The sequence below is a fragment of the Larimichthys crocea genome, chromosome IX (genome assembly GCF_000972845.2).
Source record: "Larimichthys crocea isolate SSNF chromosome IX, L_crocea_2.0, whole genome shotgun sequence".
Taxonomy (NCBI): Eukaryota; Metazoa; Chordata; class Actinopteri; family Sciaenidae; genus Larimichthys; species Larimichthys crocea.
Genome location: NC_040019.1, coordinates 4,567,301 through 4,581,649, shown reverse-complemented (window position 1 = coordinate 4,581,649; position 14,349 = coordinate 4,567,301). Strand labels below are relative to the sequence as shown.

The window sequence follows — 14,349 nt, the reverse complement described above, 5'->3', positions numbered from 1 at the left end:
ATGGTATTGATTAATGTGCCTGACTCTGGGTAAAAGGAAAAGATTGTAAAATTCCTCCTAAAACCGCTCTAGTCTATTCAACAGTTGCAAAAGCAGGAGGAGGGTTGGAGTATGAAGTACATTGGGGAGGAAAAGTTCCACAGCTAACAAATGACCAGCAGTCAGATGCTCAGATTTATGTGTTCGCTCTGTGACATCCTAGCACCATCCAACCAGCACTGCGTTTCACCCCCTTTTCCTCATCGGCACATGGTAACCCTATCCCCTCATGGTGACGGGCAGAAAAATGGAAACACACTGATCTGTGCAACATATGTGCTCATGCTGGACTGAGACCAACGTCCTGGACCCCCAACCACCCCCGTTCCACCTGAGTGCAGAGTGACGGGAGAGGATGGAGAGATCAAGATGAGGAGACCAGTGCGACCAGTGAATCAATTAAGCTACTGTAAAAACAACGAGCTGCACAGGCAGGGCAGAGAAGTCACAGCTGTCGGAGTTGCTGCTACTGTCTGCATCCTGTCTGCTGCGCGCCGTTCATTTGGCTTATATGGGTTTGTTGTTAGGTTTGTTTTGTGAGTTTAGTTAAACGTCTCATTCCTTACAACTCGCAGCAGAGCAGCATCTCTCAATAATGAACACATGGTGGGTTCCTTTTGATGACTTTCAGGAGGCAGTTTTCCTTTAAGCGGTCTCACTTATTGTCAGAATTCTCAACTATGTTTATCTGGCACCTAATATCTTTGCTTTTAAAACAAGAGCTCACTCTGTAATCCGGTTTTGTTGAAAGTTTCCAAATGTATTATTCTCTCATGTTTGAGTTGGCTGCACGGGACGCAGTGCAGTAAAGAATAAACAGCCACTGAAGACCATCCAGGGCATCGTTTGAGAGACTTCCATGGCTAAAGAAACAAATACAGACTTTAAAAAAAAATGAGATATTGTTATTTTAGGCTTCACATACAGCAGACCACAATTAGCAAAGCACTACGGTCAGCATAAAAATATTGTTAGAGGAAGATGAGAACATGTCACAATGTTTTAAATGCCATATATATTTAAGGTTCAAGCTGTTGTCATTCATTTGGCTTTTTTGTTTTGTTTGTTGGTTGTTTCATTGAAAAGAAACAAAGAAAATACAGTGAAGAGGTGCATGGGAAACACCTGACCAAACACTGCATATAAAACAGCAGAGCTGACCTCTGGACTTCATTATGTTTCATTTTACCTATGTACACCAGCAGCTCTGTCGCATTACAAAAAAAAAAAAAGATAGGAGTTGATGGAGGGTCATGGTCATGTTTTTAGAAATAAAAGTCACAAATCCAAATTCATCCCAGTGCCAACCCACACACAAAGAAATTTCTGACTAGCCACCGAAAGATTTTCTGATTATTTTCAAATGTTGCTTCAATTATAATAATTTATTTAATTTGATATTTTAGTCTAAATGCTCTTTCAAAACCTCTGCACTGCAATCCCGGGAGGAGCAATGTGAGGAAAAAAAACACGTGAGAAACCATTTCGGTGGGAAATCTAAGAGATCACATGTGATTTTCACATAACATCTCACATGGAAAACACAGAACTCACATAAAGATGAATGATTTTTGGATATATGACGAATTTTATGAGGTAATATGCAGTACGTGTTACAAGAAACTATGCAAATGAAAGATACATAGTCTAAAAAATACTTGCGTTTTCCTTCTCGGGTTGTCAGAACTCCTAAATTGTTCACAGGATGGATTAACCTGTTATGTCAACGCTGTAAATATGAAATGAAATTTTAAAAAATGACATAGTTGGCTGCTTTAACCATAGAGTCAGGGTAACAGCACTGATTCCTGGTACAACAGATATTTTGCTGTTTGGAGAACACCGCTTGCATAATGATCACGCTGAATTACCACTATTGGATGGTGGTAATTAGTCTTGGTGTTCACGTTTAAGAGTGTGTGTGCACTGAGGGTATGTGGGTGTGTAAAAGCCACTTTTCCAGCTCTGCCGTGTACGAGAGGGCAAAATGGAAGCATAAGTGAGCCACTCTGAGCATTGGAGATAAAACATGTGAACCCCTCCTCTAACCAGAGTGATTGCAGATTCAGCTGGGATACATGAAGTGAAGTTCAGATTATGGAACTTCAGTAAACACACAAGATGGACCTCTTTACCACTCTGTGAACTGTTTGCAATTTGTGTGAGTTGAGTAGTGAGTGCAGCTTTTTGGTCGTGATCGGGTATATTTAGCTTATGTTAGCGGGAGAGAGTTGCATTAAAATTCAGGCTGTAAATTTAGCCTGTGCTAACACTGGAGTTGGGCTACATTTCAGCAGGTCTGCTGCACCCTGCTGTGCTCTGAATATGTATCCAGTTACCTGCCAGTGGAGCCACTTCACGTATCCAACAGAGATCCGCTCAGAATTGGCGGGCTTGGCCACCCTGAAGCACAGGGGCCGTTGGACACCCCCTGTGCCGAAGTTATACTTTGATAGAGGCCCCTGAAAATGTTGTGACGGGGAACAGGAAGTGCCTACTGCCTTGGGAGGAAGTATCAAATAGAACAGCATCTTTTTTCAAACTTGGGTGAGATCTTGCCAGTTAGATGTTTTCTACGGTGAGTTTTTACCACTGGCACTCCAGACAAAAGGAGGCTTTCAGCAGGACCTCGCTAGGATATACAGTGTTTTTACAGTTTCTTTCCTCCCTTTGAGAGAGTCAACATTGTTGTTGCACACTAGGTGTGTGCTTTCTTTTGTTATTTTATCAAACCTGTGGAGCAAAAAGAGGGGAATGGAGGGTATGGTGGAAAAAAAACTTGTGTGTCAATCTCCCAGAAAGTGCCTCGGAGATGAGACGTAAGATTGACTGCAAGCCACAGTGCGCACATACAGTAGATGTGGGGAAATGAACACTCAGATACTCACATATAGTGTATTTCCGTTGTTCATTTTCCAAGCATTACCGAGTCATGACTCAGAGGGCAGTTGACAATTTAAGAACTTGTCTTTCTAAGGGATTTTCCTCACCTCGACAATGTCATACATAACCATGCAGTGTGTGATCGGGAAATCAAAGCTCAGCTCCTTAATATGTTGCAGAGGGTCATGGTTATGCCTTTTATGTGGCTCTCACATTTTGGCAAAGGCTATATGCAAGAGTTGAAAATCGAAAAATCTCTGGATCTAATTGTGGGTCGATCTGTTGCTGTGTGAGAAGAAGCACGTATGTCAAATATCGAGACAGAAAAGCCCTCCCGAGAAGACACATCGACACACAGAAAGAGGTGGTGGGGTGGCTCGATCCGACCACTTAAATGCTCCAGCTCCAGCTCCAGCGTCTCCCCGTTCCTTTCAGAGATCCGAGTCATCTGCCATAGACACTTTGTGGTCGAGTCAATGAGGCGGAGAGCTGGAGAAAAAGGAGGATGGAGGGAAAGAAATATACAAACAGAAGGGAATGTTCGGGGGAGGAGAGGGGAAGGATATTTAGGGAAGGAAAAGTGAGGAGTGAATGGGCCTACATGGGTGGCTTCCAGTGTTGGTGTTTTCTTTTTTTTCCCCTTCTCCTTTTGAGTGACAAGGCCATCGCCATTGAGAAATCGATGACATAACGCAGGGGATGGAGACTGAAATTTCAAACTTGGAAGCTGCCTGAGGAAGCCAGCGTTTGAAGTACCCTCCATCTCACCCCTCCACCCGTCCACACACACACACATTGACATCCTCTACATATGGCTACACACAGGCAAGAGCATCTCATCTATCTGGTTTGCTGGTATATTTACCGTGAGTGCGGCGCTCTGTGTTTGCTGTATAGATTGCTGGCAGTCTGTGTTTAGAAGCGGGTCAGAGGAAATGTTTGGGCTCTGCCTTGTGTCAGCTGCAGCCGTTGGTGTGGATTACCTGTGGGTGTCATGATGATGAACGGGCTGCTGGGCCTCGATGAAGTGTTTATGACCGAAAGGCGTTGTTGCATGTAACTAATCAAGCCTGAAGCTGGTAGTCAGAAGCAGTGCTTCTTTGGCAGACCCCTCTGAACGGTAATGCGATGATGCTTAATGGTGTGTAGGATGCAAACGGTCAGCGGATGTTGTGGTGACATCACACAGCTGCTGGACTCAGAAGTCTTCGGTGTAACCAGGATTTGGGACTTTCCGACTGGCTTAGATGCTGTGGTTGTGTGCAGCCAATTTTTTTTTTTTTGGTTCTATTTATTGTTGTAACCTAAGTAGGAGATGTCTAGGTAACCTCTGTACTTTGTTTCAAGTGGACAGAATAATAAATTCTGCTGTAACAAATGGTTTGTTTCAAGCCGCCTGTTATTTTATCATCACATTCTGCACAAGCGTGATGGATAAGCTACGGGCCCCAGTTGTTTGTATGAGCGGATAGCATGCCAAAGCAAACACGTGCAGGGCTAAAAAAGTGAAAAATGCAGTGAGAGGCAGCAACATAATTCTGCAGCAGATCCCGGATCTGCGGGTTCACACTGAGGTGAGACAGGCAAGATGTAGAACAAATAAAAACACCCCAGAAAGTCTTCAGCTAAATAAATTATGTGCAAGGACGCATAAGCTTGCACTTCATGAAGTGGTGAAAGCTCAGTGTTTCTCCCTGGCCTGTCTGGAGCGAGGTGGCCTGGAGCCAGAGTCTTTAATTCCTCTGTCAAACACCACTTCACACATCTGTACAGCTGTTACTGTAACTGTAAGTCTCATCATGTGTACTCATCACCGCTAGATGCTATAGGCACTCCACTTTCACCATCGCACTGTCTCTGTAGGGGTGGATGAAGAGTGCTAAAGAAAACGAGGAAAACTTTTGTTCTCCTTTTTGTTAGCAAGCTCTGATGAGAGGACACAAAGAAAGAAAGAAAGAAAGAAAGAAAGAAAGAAAGAAAGAAAGAAAGAAAGAAAGAAAGAAAGAAAGAAAGAAAGAAAGAAAGAAAGAAAGAAAGAAGATGTAATGGGTCAGAAAAAGAAAGAGCAAAATGATGGCAACACAAAAGGGGGAAAAGCAGAATCTATCCCAAAGCCACTCTTGTGTAGCAGGTCCTTGCAATTCTGAGCAGCCTCTAATTAGGGTAGTATTCAGGGGTGGCATTAGTTCCCAAACTTTTTAATGGGGTGGAAAGCGGAGCTCCTTTTAGAGAAAGGGGATAAGTGTAGCGACTGTTCCATACACTGAATAGCAGATGGAGAGATTCTGCACCTCCCTGGGAGGTATTTACTCTTTTTACTCCTTTAAAAAAAAAAAAAATCATTTCTTGTACTTTTCCAATTGCTCTCCTTTTTTTTTTTTTTTTTTTAGATGTATCATCTGGTTTCTATACATTTCACATCAGCACATGTTCTAAGACCGAGACACATTATTGTTGCTTCTAATTTAAATAAACTGATACAACAGTTGAAATTCTGGCTAACATTGGCACATTTACAGTGTTGTTGAACATGATCTATTATCCCTGTAATAAATAAATAAAGTTAATTCACTAACAGTTGCTTAAGATTGACATAAAACTTTATTTTTTTATTTTTTGGTCTTTAAGGACGAAGGGTTAAAAATACATTCCTGACCATTAAGACATATTCTAAGTAACTATGTGACTTGAAAACACAAAATATATTTAAAACTTGTGTTGATATGTACAGATGCACAGAAACTCATGTGTTTATATTTAGCATTTTTCGTGTATCTTTCTTTTAAGTTATTGTTTTTTTTTCGTATTTATTCATTCGGGTTTCTATTGGTGTTTGAATTTTTAAAGTTTGACAAGTTTTAAAAAAAAGTGAATATTTACTTTTCATTTTTTTACGAGGTAAAAACATATCAAATTAGTTTGCATGAGCTGTGCTATAAATACAGATTATTACCATGTTCATAGTGATTGTTATTATTTCCATTAATTATTATAGAGGACAATAAAAAAGACCTCACCGAGGACTTGTGGTTTCATTTCATGCACCTGGGGTTATAAATAACTGAACATTTTATGGAGGCATTATGAAGCCAGAAACATAACATTTTTACTGTTTCACTGTTTCGTAAACTGCTTCAGCTTCAGTGATTGCACAGGTCACCTTGCATTTATTATTTATTAGTCAAGGGTTATAAAAGTGTGGTTCTTCTGTGTTTTTATATCGCAAAATTACATTTTACCGCAGTGAGTTGAAGCACCCATGCTGTGTTGATGCTAATCAAAACAACAGGCTGATGGATATTACCATATCTAATAAAACAAACAAAATATACTTATTTTTGTCATTTTTAGTAAACATTTGTGCATTATTTGTCTGTTTTGTCCATAATTGAACAGATATTATGCCAGGAAACATTTTTAAATCTTATTTTCCACATATTATTTTTAATAGTTTGAAACCAAGTCCAACCGGTTATAACTATGAAACTTATTCCCAGTCCTTGCTGCCAGTTTTCTGTCTTTACAACACACTTGAGCTGCTTTGTCAAGTGATGCAAAGCTGATGAGGTCAGCATGAGATGTATTTATTCAGTAGATGTCCAGAGGTGGCCCAAATGACCTGTTTACTGGCCCCCGAGTTTAAAACTAAAGTAGCCAAAGTCTTTACGACTTCCTTTGAAATATAGATTATTCTCACAGCCCTGAATGTTCCAACACATTTACCCAAAGCCCAGTGTCTTTTATGGGCAGAGTGTTGTGCTTTATCCCCTCTCCTCATGACCTGTGACCCAGCAGGATAAACTGCTAACTGAGCTTCAGTCATGCTCAAGGAGGCTGATGCCCACATGATCCATGACATTTCATGAAAAGAGCCTTTTCTGTTTGGTTTTTAACCGCAGGACTACCTACCTAATATACTACTGGTGTTCATACTCGATCATGACAAACATTTCAATCTTCAATTCATAATAGTGTTTTTTTTTTCTTCTTCCTAGTAAATTCAACTAAATCCAATCCTAATAAAATACATTTAATAATGTGGCCTGCTCTATTTTACACTTTCTCGTTCTTGAGTTTTATCACTTTGTTTAATTGTGTATTTTTCTATGTCTAATATAGTATATCATAATAATAATATATTAAACACTGTTTTGTTTAAGTCATAAATAATGACGTATAAGATAAACGAAAATCGATGGTGAAACGGCTCTGTGTTATAGATAGATAGATAGATAGATAGATAGATAGATAGATAGATAGATAGATAGATAGATAGATAGATAGATCGCACATATTTTATTGTTTGCGTCTTGTTGACTTACTTTAAGGACGTATCTGGAGATAGAGCTATTCTTGATTTATCTGGTCCAAATTGACCACGTTCACATATAGCCTAATAACGCACAGGCCTAAAGACCTGAGAGGCATAAAGAAGACAGTTAGACTATTAACGTGTCTGCCTGGTATGAAGGCAGTGTTCTGCAAATGAAGTTTGTAAATTATTTAAAGCCCGGGATACGCCTGGATACATGCATATAGCCTAGATATTAACGCCAACAACGTCGGACTATAGTCTGTAATAGGAACTAATGTTTGGCAAAATAAAGGAATTACGCAGAGGCAATAAACAGGTCAAAAAAAGACTGATGAAGTCTAAGATGAGTTAATGACGTCCTCAAAGAATATCACAGGGCCGTGAACACACAGAGAGACGACCATAGCGTGAGAGAGGGTCACCGTATTCACTGCTGAATATAATAAGTAATACACACTACTGGTGTATCAAAGTGCATGGCATAAGCAGATATTATATGTAGACTGATGCCATAAAAATACCACAAAATACAAACCACTGTTTGCCGTCTTATTGTGATAGTACAGCCATTACGCGCGACTACATCACTTTTTATTAATTACTGCACGAGTTATTATTTCCCATATTTAAGCTCATCTATTTGTAAACAACTTCACTACACTGACCTTCCCAACTGCTCTCTCTCTCTCTTCGGTGTGTGCGTGTGCCTGCCTGTCTCTCATTGCGTGTTACATCATCACGCAATAGCTGTCCTCTCGTGGCCTAGTGAACTGGCTCTAAGCGCTGCACCAATTTAGCCATCTACTACACACACACACACACACACACACACACACACACACACACACACACACACACACACACACACACACGTTGCTTTGAATCTGGGGAGGCAGACACATGCGGTCGACCGGGAGCACACATCCAGTCACGGAAGCAGCGGGGATGTACAGTAAAGGCTACATACACACGCATGAAAAATGGAAAGGAAGGGGTCTGACACACGCAGCATCACAGGTGCTGCACTCCTGAGATTTTGCACCTGCCCGTGACTGAAATTAATAATAGTAAATCAACAGTTGAATCCACTTGGAGGTCTTTCTTTAGCTCCTCACAGCCTTTAATTATCTGCAAATCTCTCTGTGCTCATGCGTAAAAGCAGCACGTTTGGCTTTTTGTGCCATCGCCTACTTCCACATTACAAATGTCATGTATTTTCTCCTATGAGGGTCAAAAATAAAAGGTGAGTAAACACTATAAATGGTGAGATGATGAAAGGTGGTCCATGAGCCCTGCTGGCCCCGTGGCACACACACACACACACACACACACACACACACACACACACACACACACACACACACACACACACCAGAACTAGCTATCAGGAGGCAACATATTTCATTTTCTCTGGAGAGGGGTGGAAAAAACTGTGACAAATAAGAGCGGATAATGAAACACTGGATGAGGAGTGTTTTCTCAAGAGCTGACCAGCTGTCGACATCAGCACCGGTGTAATCACCGACCTGAAGCAGGCAAAAATACAGCCCCTGTCTCACCCCGCTGACACCTTCCTGTCCGCTCACCGTAATTACGAGGATGAGTGTGAGAGAGGTCAGGTGGACACGCAGGCCTCCTGTGCGCATGTTCCAACGTGTACAGCACTGATACTAGAGAGTGGGGCCAACATCTGAATAAACTGATCACAAAATGCATTTCAATTGAGGCTGCGCACACACACTTTGCACCCTCCCCACCATTCAAAGCCATGCAGAAATTAGTATTAACCTATAATCTGTTACTGTATCAGCTGATTAATTTGCACAATCCCAAAAACACTAGCAACTTTAAGTTATTGGCAACATTATCCAGCCTAATTCCCTCCTCGGTGTAAACCCTGGGGTAGCAGCATATAGGCCCCCAGGGAGGCTCAACGTTATTTAATAAATTTATGTCCAAACAAATTAACTTTTTTTTCCTTTTTTTTTTTTGCAAAACGAAATTTATTCTTGTTGAAAAAACAAACTGTGTAAAAATATCACACTTCAGTTACACAATACTTTGCCAAAAATGTACAATGTTTTATTACTGAAATAAACACACACTGCATATTATTATAAATGTATGACTTTTGCTCTCTGTGTTCTTTTTTTCTTTTAATACAAAGTTCAAATCAAAACTGTAAGAAAAAAACGTTTTGATTTGTCAAACTAATAAAAAAACAAACAAACATGGATGTGTTTGACACAAATACATTATCAGCCTATTTTCTTTCTCTTGACTTTTTTTTCATTTTTAAACATGTGATCACTTATAACCTGTCCATTATATCCTGAGACGTCCTAAAAAAAACAGTGACTGAAACGAATCACTTGATGGAAAAAATACAAGAAAAGTTCGTGGTTTAAAAAAAAATCTGATTCACACCGAAAAAAAGGAACATAAATATATCTTCTTTTTTTTTTTTAAACAGCATGAATATAGGCACAAATAGTGTAGTTCATGTCCATCATTCAGCTGCGTGCTATCAAACAAACATACAAAAATAATCCTACCTTCAAAGAGGGGCGTTTTTTTGTTTTTGCTGCTGTTTCTTTTTTTTTTTAATTTTTAGTTTCTTGGAAAAAAAAAAGTTTGTTCTTAAGACATTTAACAGCCGCTAGAGCCGCTCACAACTCTGTTCGGAAAGTTTTCAACCGGGTGTAAAACAGCTCCGGGATGGACGGTCTGCGTCTGGCTGACTGCTGCAGGCCCCAAAGAGGTGGGTAAGACCGGGACAACAACCGGGGAAGTCCTGGAAGGGCTCAGTGACCCTCCGATGATACTCTCTATGGAGAAGGGGGAACGCTGCACCGGAGAGCTGGACTTCTGCACCGGGGCTGCAGCCTGCACGCTGGCTGAGCCCAGGCTGGAGCTGAGCTGAGGATAAAACCTACTCCTGGCTAAGTCCGTGGTGGTGGCCATCAAAGACGGCGCAGGGATAATGGTTCCCGTGTGTGAGTGTGAATGCCTGGAGTGCTGCTGTTGCTGCTGCTGCTGCTGCTGCTGTTGAAAAGCAAAAAGTGCAGAGTGTGTGTGATACGACTGGAGCTGGATGCCGTATCCTCCGCAACCGTACGGTCCGTATCCGTACGCAGCGGCGGCGGGGATAAAGCTGTTGTGTTCCCGGAGCAGGTCCTGCGCCTGCTGCCGCTTGAAGCGTTTCCTCCGCCTCAGAAAGCTCCCGTTATCAAACATATCAGCCGACTCCGGGTCCAAGGTCCAGTAGTTACCCTTCCCAGGGTTCCCGGGCTCCCTCGGTATCTTCACGAAGCAGTCATTGAGGGATAAGTTGTGTCTGATGGAGTTCTGCCAGGCCGGGAACTTCTCCCTGTAGTACGGGAAGCGGTTGCTGATGAAGTCGCAGATCTCGCTGAGAGTGAGCCTCTTTTTTGGACTCTGCAGGATGGCCATGGTGATCAAAGCGATGTAGGAGTAAGGGGGCTTCACCAGGGTGTTCTTGCCCGCCGGCTTGTAGGTATCCCTTGAGGAGGTGGAGCTGTCCAGGCACGGAGGAGGAGAGCCGTCCAGGAGGATGCCGTCGTGCATCTGTGCCACCTCGTCCACGTAGGAGCGCGTCTGGTTGTCCCCATCCTCCCCTTCTCCGACCACGTCTATGTCTGTCTCTTCCGAAAGGATGGAGGCATCCGACATCTCGGAGCTCAGAGTCATGGCTCACACACACGGCTGTGCCCTCCGACGCCAGATGAGGAAGACGATGAGATGCACAAGCTGCCCTGCCCTCCCTCTTCAAAAACTCATATGAGGAGGGGGAGAGGAGAGGAGCGCGTGTCGCCGTCGTTGAGAGATGCCCCCCTGTTTTCCACCTATTTCCATATGTTTTCAGAGAAAACTTGTTTTATTCAGTTATTTTTTTTATTATTATCGCCGAGTAACGAACGACCCCGGTCGGTGCCAGGCTGAGAAATGTGCCGGGAAACCTGCAAAAGGTCTAAAACCTTGAATCACAGAGGGGGCGGATCTTCTCTCGTTATTTATACCGCCGCCCTGATCACATGGGCAAGAAACGTCACGGAGGCAAATGAAAAGAGAGAGAAAAAATTAAATAACAAAAAAAAAAAAGGTCTTTGAAAATTAACTGTGAGTGGTTTGAAAAAAAAAAAAAAAAAGTTTGGTGTGGCCTACATCCTTTTTAGTGGTCATCCACGGTGGCCCTGAAGTCCACACTGATCTGGAGCTTTTATTCCACCCCGGTGTTTTGCGCAAAAATAGATTTTGGAAGATATATATAAAAAATAAAACATCCTTAAGAAAGTCTAATTGCTGGTATATGGTCATTGCTGAGATCGAAGTGGATGTTTTGTTTAATGACACTTTTTTCATTTAAATCAAAATAATTTGGACTAAAAAAATAGATTTCTGCTAAAATCTAAATAATAATAATAATAATAAACGTGTGATGTGGAATATGAATGCCTTCTTCTGCAATAGTGGCGGAGCCTGGTGCACCGTATCCAGGCAGCTCAGTTTGCGTGATCCGGTAGTTATCTAGATTATCCGCGAGCCATTTGTAATGGAAAAGAGTCAGCTGTTAACTCGAATCAGTCACGGGTCACGCAGAGCATGCAAGCCCCACATATAAGGCCTCTGCCGTGCGTCTGGAACATGGTGCTCAGTGTGTGTGTGTGTGTGTGTGTGTGTGTGTTTCTATTTCTATTTATTTTATTTTGTCGAGCTGTGAGATTAGTTCATATTATATAAATAGGTGCATCTGTTTGTATAAAAGCCAAAATAAATAAAATAAAATAAAAATCTCAAGAGGGTTTTCAGGACTGAATAAAAAAATAAAAATGACACAATGTGTGTAAGTCTATGGAAAAGCATAATAATAATAATTCATACATAATTATGCAGACATATCTAGAAATAAAACAATCAGTGATTTCACATTTAATATTACAGGCGGTTCAGGCTTCATGAGAAGTTAGAATATGGTAATAAAGTATGAATATAGATGATGTTGTATTGTGCTTTTATTCTAAACGACCATGTCTGCCGTTCAGCTTCAGATGTGTCTGATGTGTTTTATGCTGGAAATGATTTTTGTTGTTTGTCAGGGACAAAGAGCAGAGATGCTCTAAATATTTGAGCAAAAACAAATTTAAACAAAGCAAAGTACAATATTTACAAAAATATTACACCAATACGAGTTTAATAGAGTCATTAAAGAGGAAAAAAAAAAACTTTCACAAACTTCTGAGCATTTTGCTTTTTATTTTTTATCTTCTAAAAATAAAAACTGTGTCCAGTTTTCAGAGATGCAGTTGGATTAAAACACATTTAGACGTCTTTTATTAAAAATAAAAAATCTGCACAGTCTATTATGACTTTCTTTAAAGCTGAGAGATGCTTTCAGGTACTGTGTGGCCCATCAGGAACTTTTCAGAGTTTCCCATTTAACCATTTGTCCAGCGCCATCTACCGGTGAACCTGCGTCATGATTCAAACACTTTGGGCCCATAACAGATAAAAAACTCTAAAGTCTCTAACAACCTGGAATATAGAAGTAACTTCTCTTAGACGAACTGTTTTTAGTGTAAAGTTTGGTGTAAAGTGCAAAGTTCATCTGACATAAAGCTCTACAGGCCTTGAACATTTATAAAATACTACAGATAATAATTCATTTCTAGACACAATAAACGTCACGGCGATATTTTATATTAATTAGGAGGAAAAAATACAAATATTTTCTGTGATTTCTGCTCACACTGATGGTTATTCTGTTTTAGTTGAACCGACTGAAGGCTCTGTTTCTTTTATTACTCATCACTTCTACAACTTCACACTTTAAAATGACAGACTATCACCATATAATAAACTTTATATATATTTTATATTGATTATTGATTTTTAATTTTCAAAAAACAAACAACAAATATAAAATAAAAAATAATATAATATAAAATATAAAATATAATCTCATTTAAAAAAAACTCGACAGAGAAAGTTAGGAGTACTCACCCTTTATTTTAATGAAATACTTTCTGATTATAATAATTAATAACTTGAGTAAGTATAATTCATAACAAGACTCGTTCATGTAAAGTCTGGTGTTGTTTTAATAATCCATTGATCTCACTCATATTAAGTCAAATAATCAAGAACCAGCTCGTGTGATGACTTAATGTGTCTTAAGGACTCGTGCGTGAATTTATCAAACAAAACTTCACAGAAACGAAGTTAATGTGTCACTTTTTAAAAAATTAAATAAAAAAAGTCATCTTTAACATTTCTATTCACTGATTGTTCTGCGTAAGTTTTTGGACATTGTTACGCCTTGAGCAATGAGTTGAGTGATTACCCACTTAAAGGTCTGTTCCAAATTAAAAACATAATAAAATGGAGTTTGCAGAGCCAAAAAGATAAAAATTTAGAACTCCTCAAACTTAAGTCAGAAAAAAAACATTAAATGAATAAAGACCGGGTGATTTTTTTTTTTTTTTCTTTTTTCTTGAGCCGACACTTACAACCGCAGCAGCACTCGCATGGGTGGTAAACCCCTCTGCAGTGTTTCTGAGGGTGTTTCCGTGCCACGGGGTACCGAGAAAGCACTTAGCCGTTTAAACGCAATCCCTGCCTGTCTGCCTGCTCTGTCTCTGACAAAACTCCCCTGGTGTCACCTGAGCGAGGGAGAGAGAGAGAGAGAGAGAGAGAGAGGTCTGTGGGGCATGTGATTAATGTGTATCACATGCAGAAAGGGCGAGACAAAGTACCAACAGATACTAGAAGATACTGTGCGTGAAGTGGACTGGAGAGAAGAAAAATGATCCATAGGTCTATGTATGTAAAATATATTGTATTAAATCTCCATTTCAATACTAAGAGATCCACATAAAACGGTCAAAACATGTTGTATGTTTTTATTATTGCACTATAACACTGTGTTCACATTTAGTAAATCAAACTCTGAATTGATCGATAAGGAAATTTGTCCCTTGAAAAAATATATATATATATATATATTTCAACTGTAGTAATCAGAGGTAGTGATATTTCCCAAGTTATCACTCGTTTTAAGTATTATTTTAGGAACTTTCATTAATAACTATAAT

General features: G+C 40.2%; 1 protein-coding gene across 1 annotated transcript; it reads right to left on the bottom strand.

The window, feature by feature from the left end:
• Positions 1 to 8,839: 8,839 nt before the first annotated feature.
• Positions 8,840 to 11,311, bottom strand: foxd1 (forkhead box D1). The gene has a single exon (XM_010735306.3). The coding sequence runs from the start codon at positions 10,946 to 10,948 to the stop codon at positions 9,887 to 9,889; it is 1,062 nt and encodes a 353-aa protein (XP_010733608.1). The 5' UTR covers positions 10,949 to 11,311; the 3' UTR covers positions 8,840 to 9,886.
• Positions 11,312 to 14,349: the final 3,038 nt, after the last annotated feature.

Coding starts and splice junctions, on each gene's coding strand:
- foxd1 (XM_010735306.3), bottom strand. CDS start 10,948: ATGACTCTGAGCTCCGAGATGTCGGATGCCTCCATCCTTTCGGAAGAG.